This window comes from Ambystoma mexicanum, chromosome 9, assembly GCF_040938575.1.
Source record: "Ambystoma mexicanum isolate Mex_15411 chromosome 9, UKY_AmexF1_1, whole genome shotgun sequence".
NCBI classification, from domain to species: Eukaryota; Metazoa; Chordata; class Amphibia; order Caudata; family Ambystomatidae; genus Ambystoma; species Ambystoma mexicanum.
Window position 1 is genome coordinate 471,328,033 of NC_090931.1, and position 15,322 is coordinate 471,343,354.

At 43.4% G+C, this 15,322-nt stretch overlaps 1 protein-coding gene across 1 annotated transcript in view; it reads left to right on the forward strand.

The window, feature by feature from the left end:
• Positions 1-242: 242 nt before the first annotated feature.
• The window catches only part of LRRC75A (leucine rich repeat containing 75A), a 2,021,773-nt gene continuing 2,006,693 nt past the window's right edge, over positions 243-15,322 (forward strand). The window contains exon 1 of the mRNA XM_069615022.1: positions 243-2,281. Within this exon, the coding sequence (XP_069471123.1) occupies positions 2,015-2,281 (267 nt within the window). The 5' untranslated portion in view covers positions 243-2,014. The remainder of the gene's footprint in view (positions 2,282-15,322) is intronic.

Sequence of the window (15,322 nt, forward strand, 5' to 3'; positions counted from 1 at the left end):
ACTTGCTCAGTATAACGACCTGAAGGTTTTGTGATATGCAGCACACATGGATGCATGATCGGCCCTGCACAGCAGGACCCGTGTGTGTGTGTGTGTGTGTGTGTGTGCGCGCTTTATGCTCTGCACAGCGCGTTCCCTAAACTCCTGCACCGCTCCCGTGGGTGTGTGATCGGCCCTGCACAGTCCCCGTAGGTGTGTGATCTAAGCTGCTTTGCGTGGTACATGTGGGAGTGTGCTGTTGCTTGTTTTTCTCTGTTGGTGCTGAGATCTTCGGATTGATTGGGCAAAAGCTGAAGACGACCTGTGCATTTCCTGCTCCTCCCTCGCTCTAGCCAGGGTCAGCCCTGCCCGTGCTGCTGCACTACGAGTTTACGAGCTGCTGCACTCACGGGCATATGCAACAGTTGAGGAAAGTTGCTGCACCCATGGTGGCCGTGCGGCGGGATTGATGCATTGTCCACACCCGGGTGATGCTTCTTAGAGAGCGACTCAGGAAGCCATAATCCGTGGTCACTGCCTCCCCGCCTCACGGGGAGGAGCTCGCCAACTTGCCAGTTTTGTATGTGTCGGTACCCAGTCCTCGGACGGAGCGGTGCTCTAGCCAGAGCCCAAACTGCTGGATCCGGTGTTGTTCCCCAGAGATTACGATGATAGCAGGGACGCGCAGCATCGTCTTGCTGCTGCCGCCGCTGCCTGCAGGCGCCGACAATAAATAGCCGAGCAGACGGCGGAGACTGGAGGCCAGGGAACAGCTGAGGCCAGGGGCACGAAGAGGTGTGCGCATCATCGAGGAAGAAGGGTGGGGCAACGGAGCTTGGAGTGTCTGGACGCCTCGCCTGTAAACAGAGAGGGTCTTCGCGGGGGAGGGGGCGCGGGAGGTTCCCCAGAGGAAGAACTGGAGCTCTAGAGATTCACTGGAAGAGGGAGTGATCTCTGACAGGACACAGGGAGGGAGATCTCCAGACGGCACACGTGGGTGTTGCTCGTATAGACCAGATGGAGGGTGTCTCTTAAAGAGTGAGATCTGCAGACGGGCCATAGATGGAAGAGCCTCAGACTGGGCACAAGGGGTGAGCGGAGTTCCTTCGACAGACAGCTTCGCAGACACGCTACGGACAAGCAGTGTCAGGGCACACGGAGGGACTTTCTGAAGCAGTGCTCAGAGAGGGACGATTGTCGCACAGGGCACAACCCGGGTGGAAGTTTCTCGCACTGTGCACAGTTCACCAGATTGTGCACAGAGAGGGAGTTCTTCAGGCAGGGCACGGATTCAGGGCTGGTGAACGTTGAGGCTTGCGACATCGGCGCAGCGAGCAGTGGTCTTTGGGCTAGGACCGTGCACCAGTGACTCCCTCGCCTTTCCAGGAGCTCACCGTCTGCGGTGCCTGCGCGGTTGTTTTCTCTCTGCTCTGGATCCTCCCACTTGTTAGTCCTCTTTGCTTCGCTGGATCCAGCTGTGCACCCGTGCTTCTGACCTTGACCCAGCTCGGAGTGCTGATGTGCGTCTCACTAGTGCTGCCGCGGATGTCCATTCAGCACTGGATCTAGTGCGCAGTGTTTCTTTGGCTCTTTTTCGGTCTGCACTGAATCCAGATGTGCAGTGTGACTTTTGAGCGCTCTTTTTTTGCACTGGAATCAGCCACGCGCGTTCTTGGTCTGTGTATCTAGATGCGCTGCGTTACCTCGGATCCCCATACTGCTCTGGATTTTGGGTGCTGTGATATGTATGACCCGTTTGACAGGATCCCAAGATTTAGGCGGGCAGTGTGCCCTGCTTTCTACAATGGATCACAATTGTAGTGAGTAGCCTCCCACACGCTCTCTCGGAGTCCTCTTTGCTTCTTCACTGGGATACCCCCTGGCCTGTGCTGGCTGCCATGGGATGTCCTAGGCCTTGAACTGCTCCATACCCACGTGTGGCAGATCCTCCCTTCCGCTGCAGGTGCCAGGACCCTGTGTATCCCGGCCGGGCTGGCTCGGATGAAGCTCCTGGAGGTGGCAGTGCTCCACCAGCATGGGCACCAAGCAGACCAAAGGGTGCCAGGCCAGTGGGGCGGAGAGTCCGGCGCACCCCACGGGGCCTCGCAAGAGGGGCCCCTCCAGGGACCGGGGGGACTTCTTTGCGTCCTTTGTGGTGAAGTCAAGTGATACATTTGGGAAGAGTGGTGCTGGGAGTTTGCCCCCTTATCACCGGCGCATCAGCATGATACAGGACATGTTGGTTCTGGTGAAAGAGGGGCGGCAGGACGAGGCCACCGAGCTGCTCCGCCATCTGCGGCAGGTGAGTGCAGACCTGAGGGCATGAAAGAGGGGCCGATCTTGGGGCACTCGGAGCTGTTCGTTAGGGGGGAACTAATGGCTCTGTCCACAAAACTAAGGGCTCTTCAAGACTCAGGGCTGTGAGTGTGTACTGCAGGGCTGTGTATAAGAAACTGGGAAAACGAAGGCAATAATGAGAACATCTGGGCTGTGTTTGGGAGTTCATGGCTGTGCATGAGGAGCTCAGGGATGAAGTATGTGTCTGGAGAGCTACGTGCTGAGCAAGAGTACTGTGCACATAAACCTTAAAACTAAAGACAATTAATGAGAAACTCTGTTGTAGCATTGGAAAGTCATGGATGTAAATAAGGAATATAGGGCTGCTTCCGGGAAGAGCCGAGCTGGGCACAGGTACCAAAGGGATGTGCAGGGGGCACGCAGGTGTGTGCAGAGGTACCTCTGTGAAACCAAAGACCAGTAATGGGAAACTCCGGGCTGTGCATGGAACACTCAGGGCTGTGCTTGGAAAACTCAGGGCTATACAGGCCTCCAGACAATGTGCGTACCAGGCCTTTTTACGCATGAAAATCTTTTAAATACGACAGCTTTATTATTTTGCTGTGTACATTTACACACAGGTTTAGAGCAGAGGGCAGTGCAAAGGTCAGGTTACTTGACAGAAACCAGAAGGCTTCTTTTGATTTGTATCTACATGGATGTAATTGCAAGCCATGAATAAAAGCACATGAATGAAACAGAATGTATTTCTCTGAAGCCTTTCAAAAAAAGAAACTGCACTACTGTGATAAAAGGAATGGTTTATTTCCATTCAGCTTCTGCTGTGTTGCTGCTCATGGGGCAAACGGAAGTACCGTGCATATTTATTTTCCTAGCATTTTAGGATTGTAAAATTAATAAAATGGAAAACAAAGTTGAAACTGAGAATTCATATTTTGTAACAAATTGTACTTTTCCCCCCCAATGAAAGCGAACCAGCATTGCATAATTGTATTGTTCAGAGTTCCTGTTCTATGTGCATAATCATGCGGAGGCAGATCATTTTTACACTTATAATTTAATTTACACTCTAATTATAAAAACAGTGTGTAAAATGATGACAATGCACGGTCTAGTTTACATCCATTCAACCTTGCAGTCAATGGGTACATTACTATAAATGGTCAGTGGCAGCAGAGTCTTTGTTCAAGGGTGAGTGATTGTCATTACACCAATCACAGGTGTTCTAGCCTCTCAAATCTTCAAGACTACAATTAAAACATCTAAAAATCGACTCTCTAGGAAGTGCAAGTGCTGTTCAAAAACATACAAATGAAAGTTACATTTGTAATTGAAATAGAAATTCCGCAAAACCTGTCCCTGTGATCATCCAGCTAGGTATTTAACTTTATGTAGCATTTCATACATGGTTCGCCAACATCTAGACACTATGATTATTATACCTCAGTCGATACCCAGTTAATCGACCTCTGAAGGATGTTAGCCAATAAAATAGCTCAGCCAGTTGAGCACTCATTGCTGCAATCTGTGCATGAGCTGTAGGTTGCAGGTTCGGATCCCGGCAAGGCCAACTCAGCCATTCATCCTTTCATGGTCGATAAAGAAGTACCGACTTGAGTTTGGTGATAATTGTGATAAGTATGTACTATGTACAGCCCTTTGCCAAAAGCACTATATAAATAACCATTTGGCCTTGAGATTAGATATAGAATTTAGCATGGAGCCCTTGCCCCTCTGCACTGTTGTATCATAACATTGGCATACCATTAGGTAGTAATAGCAACAGGAAATGAGGACTTTTATTAAACATCAAAAGACAACTCGGCTATCGAACCTCCAAACACACAATACAATTCATGCTTGCTTTACTACGTAATTGGCTAGGTTTTTGTGTTTTCAACATTCAAAGATATACTGAGAGTGAGAATGGCCAGACCTTTGAGAAATAATCAAAGGTGTATTATGTCGCAATGCAGAAAGCTGCCGCATTGTAATGATTTCCATACAGTTTTTGCACACGTCGGCTGGATGTCACATTTTACTCTCTTGCAAAGGAGAAAAGACTTTTTACTCTCCTAAAATCACATTTACACTCAAAGTTTAAAAATAGCGCGTAACATACTCCTACCTCAAAATCTTTTCTGGAGCACTGGGGCTATACATTGGAAACTCTGGTCAGTATATGGGAAACTCAGGGCTGTACATTGGAAACTCTGGTCAGTACATGGGAAACTCGGGTCAGTACATGGGAAACTCCGGTCTATACATGGGAAACTCATGACTGTACATGAGAAAACCAGGGCTATATACATGGGCAAACTCAGGGCTATACATGGGCAAACCCAGGTCTGTAAATGGAGCACACAGAGCTGCACATAGAGGACCTAGAGCTTTGAATAGAAAATAGCGTTTGGAATATACAGGGTGTGTATGGGGAACTCCTGGCATTGATTGGGAAACTGGATTGTGTAGGGAAGTCAGGGCATGAGCAGCATAGGACGGAAGGGCTATGCATGAGAAGCATAGGACTGTATTACGTCCTGGCCGCAACCTGCTCCTGGTCTGACGGTCGGCGGGGATGCTGCATTAAGAAAGACCAAAACACAGTATATAGCTACGTCTGTCTTTATTCCGGACTGTCTTTCTTTGCAGGACCAGCCAAACTTGACAATGAACATGACAAGGGGCACACCCGGCTCTAACAACTAGAAGGCTACATCTCTGCCCCACACAGTAGTTTAGTCCATTACTTCAATCCACTTCAATCGATTTCGTGGGTCGAAACACAGCCCTCTTCGGCGGACTTTCGACCAGGCTATTGCGATTTGACTCACTGTTACTGCTGCCATCAGTGTCCACATAAGCGCCCATGTCGTTGGAACCACTATCAGAGATTGCTGGCACTAAGATGATCTTCTGACGAAGCCCTCTCCCTGTAGGGTTGGCTGACCTTCCAGAAAGAATTCCGGGTGATCGAGTGATAGCGGTTCTACTTTATTTTACGCTGAGACCATGGTTCCATTTATGTCCGTACTCGCAGTGGCTTGGGATGGAAGGCTGACATGTCCTTCTGAGTCTGTTTCTGATGCACCAATAGTACATCTCTTATGTGAGTATTGTGCTCCCTTGCTCTCCATCTTGTATCTGCATATTCTTTCATCTTCCGCTTACTGTCAGACAGGTGCAGACTTTGCAGTTGAACATGAGCTCTGAGGGACATACCCCCGTTGTCTTGTGCAGGGTGTTCCAATAGACTCTTAGTTTTGCACAGATGGCTTGTGTGAAAGACCCATTTGTGATGGTGCATACCTGCAGCATATGCCTGATGTTGGCCATGAATTGTTCCACAGTTCCATTTGCCTGGGGCCATAATGGTGTAATCTTTTGGTGCTGAAATCCCAGGTGTTCAGCACATCTGGCAAATTCCTGTCTGCTAAAGGGGGGACCATTTTCTGTCTTTTCTATGGAAGGGATGCCGTAGGGCACAAATGCCTTGTCAAGTATATATTTCATCAGTAACCAGCAATGCATATTTCCCATGGGCCCGAAGAGATTGATCAACACCTCATCCAACACGTTTAGCGTCATGGGGGTCATTTGCAATGGTTGAGGAAACGTACGAGGCGTACAGCCTGGCACACCATGCAATCTAACAGTGCCGCCTGTATTTTGGAGTCCATTTTGGGAAACCATACTTTGGTTCTCATTAACCTCTTGGTGGACACGATTCCCCTATGACCTTCTTGTGCTAGTTAAGTGATGCAATTCTGTAGGGAGAGTGGGGTAACTATCGTATTTTCTTTACAAACTACACATAAGCTTATTTTGTCGCTATGTTCTGTTTTGGGCACTGGCACTATGGGGGAGTCCCATGGCGTTGGGCCTTTCACATACTCTGTGATGTCTTGGTCAAGTAGACGTAGTTAATGTTCCATTTGTACTTGGATGTTCAAAGGAATCCCCCTATAGTGTTGGGCTGTCGGCTTTATGCATTTGTCAGTATGTAACTATATTTGTTTTCCCGTTATCTTGCCCAGGCCTTGGAAGAGCGACAGGAACATTTGAACCACCATATATTTGGAGCTGGGGGTATATGCCGACTTTATTCGGTACATATGTACGAACCCCATCTTTATTTCTGACTTAAAGCTCAGAATACTGCCCCCAGGAACATCCCCTTTTATCACGTATCTGGTCACTTGCTCGGACTTGCTTTTATATGAACAGGTGCACTCAAACATGCCTTTACATGGCTGTGGCTTGTGCGATCCGAAACCATAAATGTCAATGTCTGAACGCTGTAAAGTGGCGGGGCGCTTCGATGAGGCATAAATTGTGTCACTCATGATGTTCACGGTGGCGCCGGTATCAATAAGAAAATCCTTTAGGCTGCCATTTATCTGCAAGGGTGGTGTTGGGCAGAATTCTGTTGCTGTTCTGTTTCCAATGGCATGAAGATATCCTCTTTTCCGCTTGCCTTGGGACAATGACTCGATCCGGACTGGCGTCTCGGAGACGACGTGATGTAGAACCCACCCTTCGCCTGGTAGACTTCCGCATCTGCTCATCCGATCTACCGGATCTGTGATCTTCACAGCGTCGGACTTCGGGGTGACGTGCGCCGCCTTTCTCAGGAGCTCCACCTGCTGCGATGTGGTGATAGCCTGTGAGATGTGAACTTTTGCCTGTCAGACGCCCTTCTTGAGTATCTTCTTTCCCCTTGGTTTGATCGATATGTGGATGCTTTGCACATCGACCTGAAATGGTGCTCCTCCCCATAGGCATTACACCGATGACCCGAGGCTGGGCATGTCCCTTCATAAGGGAAATCGTAGCTGCATGTATAGCAGTTTGGCACATTTTTCTTGGGTGTCTTTTCCGATGCCTGAATCTGACACAACAGGGCAGACCTCGCATGCGAGATGGTGACCTTCCCCATGGATTTTGCTTGTCTATCAATAGCCAACATGAGGATCTCTCCTGCAGGGACCTCCTCTTCTAGAGTAGCTTGTAACAGAAATCAAGGAACTCGTACCCGGTGATTACCTGCCATCAAAGGGCCTTGTCTGTAGAGTAATTGTCAAAGTCGCAGTATTTTACTCTCTCCCTGAGACTCATGACAAATAAATCCAAAGTTTTGCCTTTAACTTGTGTGTTGGTGTGGAGAACGTGTCTCTCGTAGTCAATGTTGTGGGGCAAAATATGCATTCAGGGCATCAATGACATCCGTGTACAAGATAGTAGTTTGCGGAGGCATTTCATAAACCATGTGTCTCACCATGGGCACCAAGTAATGCATCAAAAGTCCTCTTCGATTTCTTGGCCCACGAACCCCCAGCGTGTCTATATAAACGTAGAAGTCCAATAACCACCAAGCCCACCTGGGCCCTAGGCTACTGGTGTCTGTGATGTCGAAAGGCGGCACCCCTTGCAACTGTACACTCTACTGCTGCAGTTCATGCTGACTGGCCGTGATGGGTGAAAAAAGCAAGGGAGTGACTGGCATGGATGCAGAGGGCTCTTCAGACGGCATTGTGTAGGTGTCAGTGAACTCACTTTATGACTTTGACCAGTGCTGATGTGCAACCATTTGCTAGTGACTCTCCTCCGACTTTAGGCCTTGTTTTGTTGGTTCTCTCTTTATTTAATCTTCTTTTCCTTTCAATTCAGATGTGTGTGCTCTGCCTGCTGGCTAGAGTGCACTATTGCAGTTGGTGCCGCATGCTGCGTGGAGCCTGCCTGTACTGCACTGCTTGCTGGCACCAAACGCTCTCAGAGCGAAGGCGGATACAATATTTGCAAGCAGGACAAGGCAGGCCTGAGGGAGACTCCGCGATGCAGCAGCATCAGATAGCCCACGCTGTTCGTGAGCCAACGGGCGTGATTGCTAGAGTAAGCCAAGAGACAATAAACTGTGATGCGCAATACACAAATGGCCGCTACTATTCTAATAATCACAATGTAAAGATATTGCAAATCACTCAGGAGTTCAACTCGTAGGTGGCTTGCACTACCCTTATGTGCGGTGGGAGGCATTTTATTGCCTAGATTACATGGACCCAACGTCACCCCCATTAATACCGCCTCTTTCTTAGTCTAGTGCAAGAGCCCTCTCAGTTGTTAGTACATATTATGAACGTTGAATCCATTCAGAGGAAAACATGGGAATATGCCACACGTAATGTGATATATTTTACCCAGTTTAAAGGATACGTTTTGTGGTTTACAAGAAGAAATAACATGCAGGTAGATTCATGCACTCCTCTGTAAACTCCAGCCCTGCACAATGTAAACATACTACCATAAGAAGTTCCGTATCAATTGATTAGCTGTAAAATGTCTCAGAATATATTTTTGTGAAAAAGCAATCTAAAAAGCTAGTCAAGGCTTTAATTAAGGGCTGCAGTGGCAGCTGTAAATGTGCTCTGTGCTTGCTCTGGTAGTACGCATTGTGATGTCACAACAGAGCTGTAATAAGTTATTATTGTTACAGTGATTAGATTTAGTTCTTATTAGCACACGCAGATCGTTATTGACCTCCTCTCAACCAATCGGAATGTTTAGAATAACTAATATCTACTGGTATTGACTGCATTCTGGACATTTTCTCTTCATAAGTAGACAGGGAAATAACAATGCAATTTCTAGGGACGATTTCTTTCAACAAGATGTTTTGAGAAGCACCTTTTTTCTTTAGCTGTAGCAAGCTATTTAACACACACAAGAGAAAGCTAAAACAAGGGAAAATGCTTTCACTTATAGAGAAATGGTTTACTTTTATATTACAACTGGGACATGCTCATGTTAAACCAGTTCAAGTTCATCCAAGTTGCAATTAAAATGCGTAACTTATGAAGACAACCATGTTATTTAAATACTACAAAATCAAGCCACGTTTAATTTACTAACTCAGTTTGTCTATTTACTTTACTCACTCTTAAACTAACATTATTTACTTCACCATCAAAACTTCAAAACTCCAAAACATGTATTGTTACTAACACCATGTGCCACGAGTCGTATGGACCTCGGGAGGGTCATTATTGCTTGGGATAATAACCCTTCCTTCCCCAACCCAACTAGTGGTAACTTGTGGTAGGTCATTATCCCACAATAACACCCCCTCCCTCTTCCTCCAAGGCTAAATTACATGTGAGTAGCAATGTCACTTCTATATTGTATGGGATAAAGTACCCCCCTTACGTACATTCTAAGGCTATTGCAAGTCACCAAGGAGCTCTGTGTTCAAATAGAGGAACAAGGCTGAAGGCCGAGTTCCTTTATAAGGTCAGTGAACTCGGATATGACTTGTAATATCATTATATTTATGGCAGTGGGTATTGTATTTCTTATACACTGTCATCCCCTTGAATGCCTGGCTTCTTGCTTCATCTAATGTAAGAAATCTTTCAATTGTTGATACATATAATCAGTGTAGAATAGGTTTGGATTTAAAGAAACCTAATATGTAGCTTATGTGTTGCAGGAGTACAGTTTAAGCAATTTAATAAAAATGAATCTAAAAACATTTTGTGCTTTAAAATATGTTGCGCAGGTACATTACTGCTCCCATGTTTTGCACTCCTGCGGTACACAAAATAAATGCACTACCATACACAGTTACTCATCAATTGACGTCTGTAACGTGTAGCAGAATGCGATTTCACAAGAAAGGAGCAGTGATGTCACAACTAGCCTGTAGTAAGGACAAGATTTACAAGGTTTTATGGGGGTATTGGAGGCAGCCATGTATTATAAGGACAGTATTTGCAAGCATTTGTATGGATGTTGCAGGCTGCCATCTATCATAACAATAACAAATGGAGCAATACCATGTGTGAGACTTTTTCGAATAATGTACAGACTGAACCCAATCACTTATAGGGACTTCTAACTTTAGCAGATAAGGCATAGCGAGATTAAACAATTGGCCCAAGACCGCACACTTATGTTTAGTGGTGAAGTCGGGAATTTAAGGCTAGTCTGCAACATGGGTACGTTACCACATATCTTGTTAAGTCTAGCTGCTTAGATATGTGTTGTTTGCTTTCCAAGAATACTTTGGTTTATAGCGTTTACTGTGTTAAGTAAAAAGACTATGATTGTAGCTTTACTTTCTCCATCTTGAATTAAAACCAAGTCACAGATTCCAAAGCATTGTGAGGCTAAACGATGGCCTTTGGGTCTTGTAAATGTACCTTGAAGATTTAAAGACCCACAACAAAAGAAAATTGGCTTCAATAGTAATTTGGCAGTAAAAAGGCCGAATTACCGAAAAACCCGCTTACCGGTACTGCCACTTTGTCCTTTGGGTATTCCACAGGATTGCAATTGGTGATAGGGTGAAGTTAATCAAGAAGGAAAGGGTGGGCACCACTACTTATATAAAGAATTCAAAGTTTTTAGTTCAAAGGAATTATAGTATGGAGCACTACAGAGAATGTGTCCCTGGTACAAGACACTCCAATACTGCACAACAATCACCAGCGGGATCCCCCTCAGTGCTGTGTACTCTACCAAAAGGTCTAAAGTAACCGTTCAACTAGATATATGGAAATCTATTACATACGTTATTAACACATTAAATGTAAAGCACAGAAGAAGAAAGTGCTAAACAAATAATGTAATGCCGATGCATTCAGACATAAGTATGTCATCAGGGCTGAATCTACATGACAAAGCAAAAGAAAGGAGAAAAAAATAATTTAGCAAACTAAAGAACACACTACACTACCAACGAAGTAAATGCCCGATGTCCAGAACATACCTTTGTCCACTCACACTAAGTGAAAATATTGAAATATTTGGGTAAAACAGGTTCTGAACACTAAGTGGTCCAAAAAGCCATGACAATAGATAGAGAAAAGATATTTTGATTTGCTCAAACCTCAAAGGATATTCACAAAATATACGGGCTTGCAATAATGCAAGTAAAGCACATGCACGTTTTGTTGATTCCTGAAAATAGAACATACATATCCATGTATATGGGCAACTGAAAGGAACAACTGCTCATGTGACCGAAGCTGTAAGGGGCCAAAAGAAAAAAGAGAATGGAAATTGATAATAAACGGGAAACCACCATGTCAGCGATTAATTAGGGATAATAATTACCAAGGCCCTTATTCACAGAGCATTTTCCAATGGGGGTTTTGCCACTATAATACGCTTCTGTGAATTAGGCCCCAAGTGTCCACACCTGGATTACTCCAACAGGAAATGATCGATACCACCAGTTTTGAAGACAGCGCCTGGTGGATCGGTAACCATTTAACAAGAACTGCTGAGGAAAATAAGACATATTAGGGAAGCCTCCAAACTTAGCTCCATGTGGTCCCATGCAATGGGATTGTCAACAACCGGCCCCCTTCCTGGGTGGCTGGGTTAGGATGTATGTTTCTTTTTATTTTATTTTTTCTTGCTTCATTTTTTTCTAACAGTTTTTTTTGGACTCTTCATTTGGCCTTTTTATTGCACTTCTTTTTGATTCCTTTTCGTTTGAGCCCTTTACCAGTAGCATGTCCAGTGGCACATTCTCTGTGATAGCTAATTCCTTGTCACATGAAGGTGATTTAAATCAGAAATGTCTACCTTTAAAACATCGGCCTGAAAATGAATGGGAAAATTGCAGATTTTAAACAGCTCCTCCTGTAATAAAAACCCTGCAAAGAAGTCTGCCCTCGGCCACTTCATTTCTCAGCAAAATAATATCTCAGCCCGAATGAAAGTACTTAGTTTGTTTAATTTCGATAATTTTATATCTCGGAAAGATATCATTTTGTTGTTTTATTTAAGAACATGTGAAGGCTAGCAGTGTAATGTTGCAGTGTTATTGGGATGCTTTGTAGAAAATTGTAGTATATACAAGTTGTAATATTAAAAATGTATGAATAGGGGTTCAATGTCAAAAGTGTTGGAAATCACCAATACTTGTTATTTATTTTTCTGGTTGCAGTGCCAGGCCTCCCTTTGGGCCAGTAATGCACACTCAGCTTTGCCCTTAGAATGGGCATACATGGAATTGTGGAAATTGAGAATCTAGCAGAAATGTGTAACATTCAACTGGTAGTAAATTGTATTGTTGTTTATTAGCACAGAGGGAAACATTCTGAAAAACTAATCAGGTTATATAATGAGTTAGTTTGTAATGTGCAGTATTTGAAATAGTCTGGTCAGTTACCTCTTGCAGTGTTCCATAAGTACCACATGCTTTAAATGCAAAATAATCAGGGTTTGATATTCTGAAAATGATTTCTTCAGATTTGACCTTCTCCCAAAGGGTGGAACTAAAAATAGTTCAACTCTCACCCAGAATTGTAAAACAAATGACCCTTCAAGTGAAGCGGTATGGTAGTGCTTCCATTCAACATAAGGGACACACATATGGAGGGGAACTCCCAAAGGGAGTGATAATGTAGGTATGTGAAATGCTCACATCTGCACCCTCATTTGCTATATAGTGCACAGAAGAATCATCATTGACCCTTTTGGCGAACCTTTCTTCACAGAACAGTAGCAGTGTTATCACAGCTGTCCCATATGTATTACCACCCATGAAACAAGGAGGGAAACGCAAATATTAGCAAAACATGATTAGCCGTTTTTTCAGAAATACCACATGCATTATTGCGGAACTACTTCTTGTTTGTTATAAGTTTTATTTTTGGAGCATTGGTAAACATACAATTCTCTGCAAACTGTCATATTTCCGCAAGTGGTAATAGTAATTACCACATGCAGTAATCTGGAGCGAAATACGACCCAATTCACAATGAGGACCTAAAATGAGAGTATGCTTGAATTGTGCAAACTGGAAATGTGCTGGTGCTGTATTCACACTGAAAGTATATAGGAATGATTTAAACATGAATACAGTGAAAGTGGGAACATGCTGGGATTGTCAAACTGATAATCTGCTACTACTCAGAAAACTGGAAACATACCTGTGTAGTAAAACTAGGAATGTACTGGGATTGTCAAACTTGGGCCATAACAGGATTGGAATTATGTAGATATTGGTAACTTTACAATAAACGGGGATGGTACAAAACTGAGTTTGTCAAACTGGGATTGTTCAAACTGACAATGTACTGGATTGTCAAACCTTGAGAATACTGTGTTCGTCAAACCGGTAGAGACCTTAAAGTGTTGGTAAAACTGGCTGGTTACTGAAATGTCAAACTGGGATATATTGGTATTATAAAACTGGGAATATATTTCCATTTTCTAACGGGTGGAACAATTGGAATTAGGCAAACAGGGAATGAATTGGGTGCTGGAAACACTGGGATTACACAGGGATGGATATGCTCCAGTTTACTAAACTGGGAATAAACCAGGAGAGTCCAACTTGACACATACTGGCATTATTAAAACTGATAATGCCACCTAATAGGCATTTTTAGCTTTGGCTATTAGGTGGCGCCAAAACGCCACCGATAAAATGAAAGTATTGCATTGAAGAACAGCTAGAAGGGCGATGACATGTGAGGAGGGGCACACAACTTGTTTGTTGTTTGGTTATATATCACCAGAAGAGCGATGTCAATTTCCATCTCATGGTTGCACAAAATCCAAAACTGTTGGCTTTGCCAGCGCTTGGTCAAAATGGGAATAGGCTGGCATTGCCAAACTGGGAACACTCTGGGTTTATGCAAATTGGCGATATAAACTGGAGTGCTCTTGAGTCATCACACTCAGAATCTACTGGGAGTGTCAAACTGGAGTTTGCTGAGTTTGTCGAAATGGAACCTTATTGGTCATTTCAAACTAGTAATATACTGGATAGACACACTCGGAAATTACTGAGGTTTAAATACACTGAGAATACAACAGCATAGTCAAACCTAGAATATACTGCCAATAATTAGTATATTGCTGTATATTATGCATCTCTTTGTAAAAGAATCCATTATTGTGTGTTTGTCATATGTATCTTACCATAGTGGCAAATAGACAATCCATACTAATGAAGTGCCTATTACATTTTGCGGAATCATGATTGATCAGTTCTAGACATATTTTTGTCAATTTCTACAATGTGTAGAATATCCCTGTATGGCTATCATCTTCTACTATAGTAGTGCATACCTTTCATTAATTCAAACAAATGATCAGAATTATAAGACCAATTGATGACCTTCACTTTTATTCATACCATGTGGAACTTTTGCCTTAAAATGCATAATGCATGATTAGCTTTGCTTCCAGATGGTGCAATTTCTTTTGTCTATTGTTCCTAACATCACTTACACGAAAACAACTCTGAAAGATCATACCCTTCTCTTAAAAATGCCTGGCTATTTGATTTTTGTTCTTGTGTTTAATAATATGAATGTATGTTTCAGAATTCATCTTTTGACTTTGCTATTTGTACAGCACATATTTATTTTTACAGGGACATCATAAACCATATATCACATAGTTGGTATTTAGGATATCCCTAAATTTAGAAGATCCCTTCTGTAATTATGGTAGGACATTTGTTGCATTTCAAAATATGTTATGCCATTCATATAGTATGAACATACACTACATTGACCACACGTGAAAAAGCCGCTAGGTTACCTTAGGCAAGTGTAATCTGTCTTATTTACCATGGGATGATTGCTTGTCAGGTTGTCTTTCACATTTTCTTTTGTTTATAAGAAATGCTAGGTTGCTGTACTATATATGATTTTATAATATCATCTTGTAGCAACAGATAGCAATGTTTGTTCAAAATAGATCTTGCTTTGTTGCTTTGTCTTCTGTATCATGTATTGTTATTTGTTGTGTTTTTCTGGAATTCAACAAACATTTTTAACACACTGTTAATGTTAGTGGCTCTCATAAAGGCGTTCAATACAATTTCTTAAGAATATTTTCTCTTGTGAAATCTTTGAATCATCTATTTACATTGATTTGCAAAATCTTCTAGACTCGAACTGTTTCGTTTTGATCTGAAAAATACACCATAAGGTATGCTTGCAATATTGTTTGGGGGGACGGGTAGACAAAGCATGGAGAATTGAGTTAGCCGATGTTTCTTTTTTGTGTTTATAAC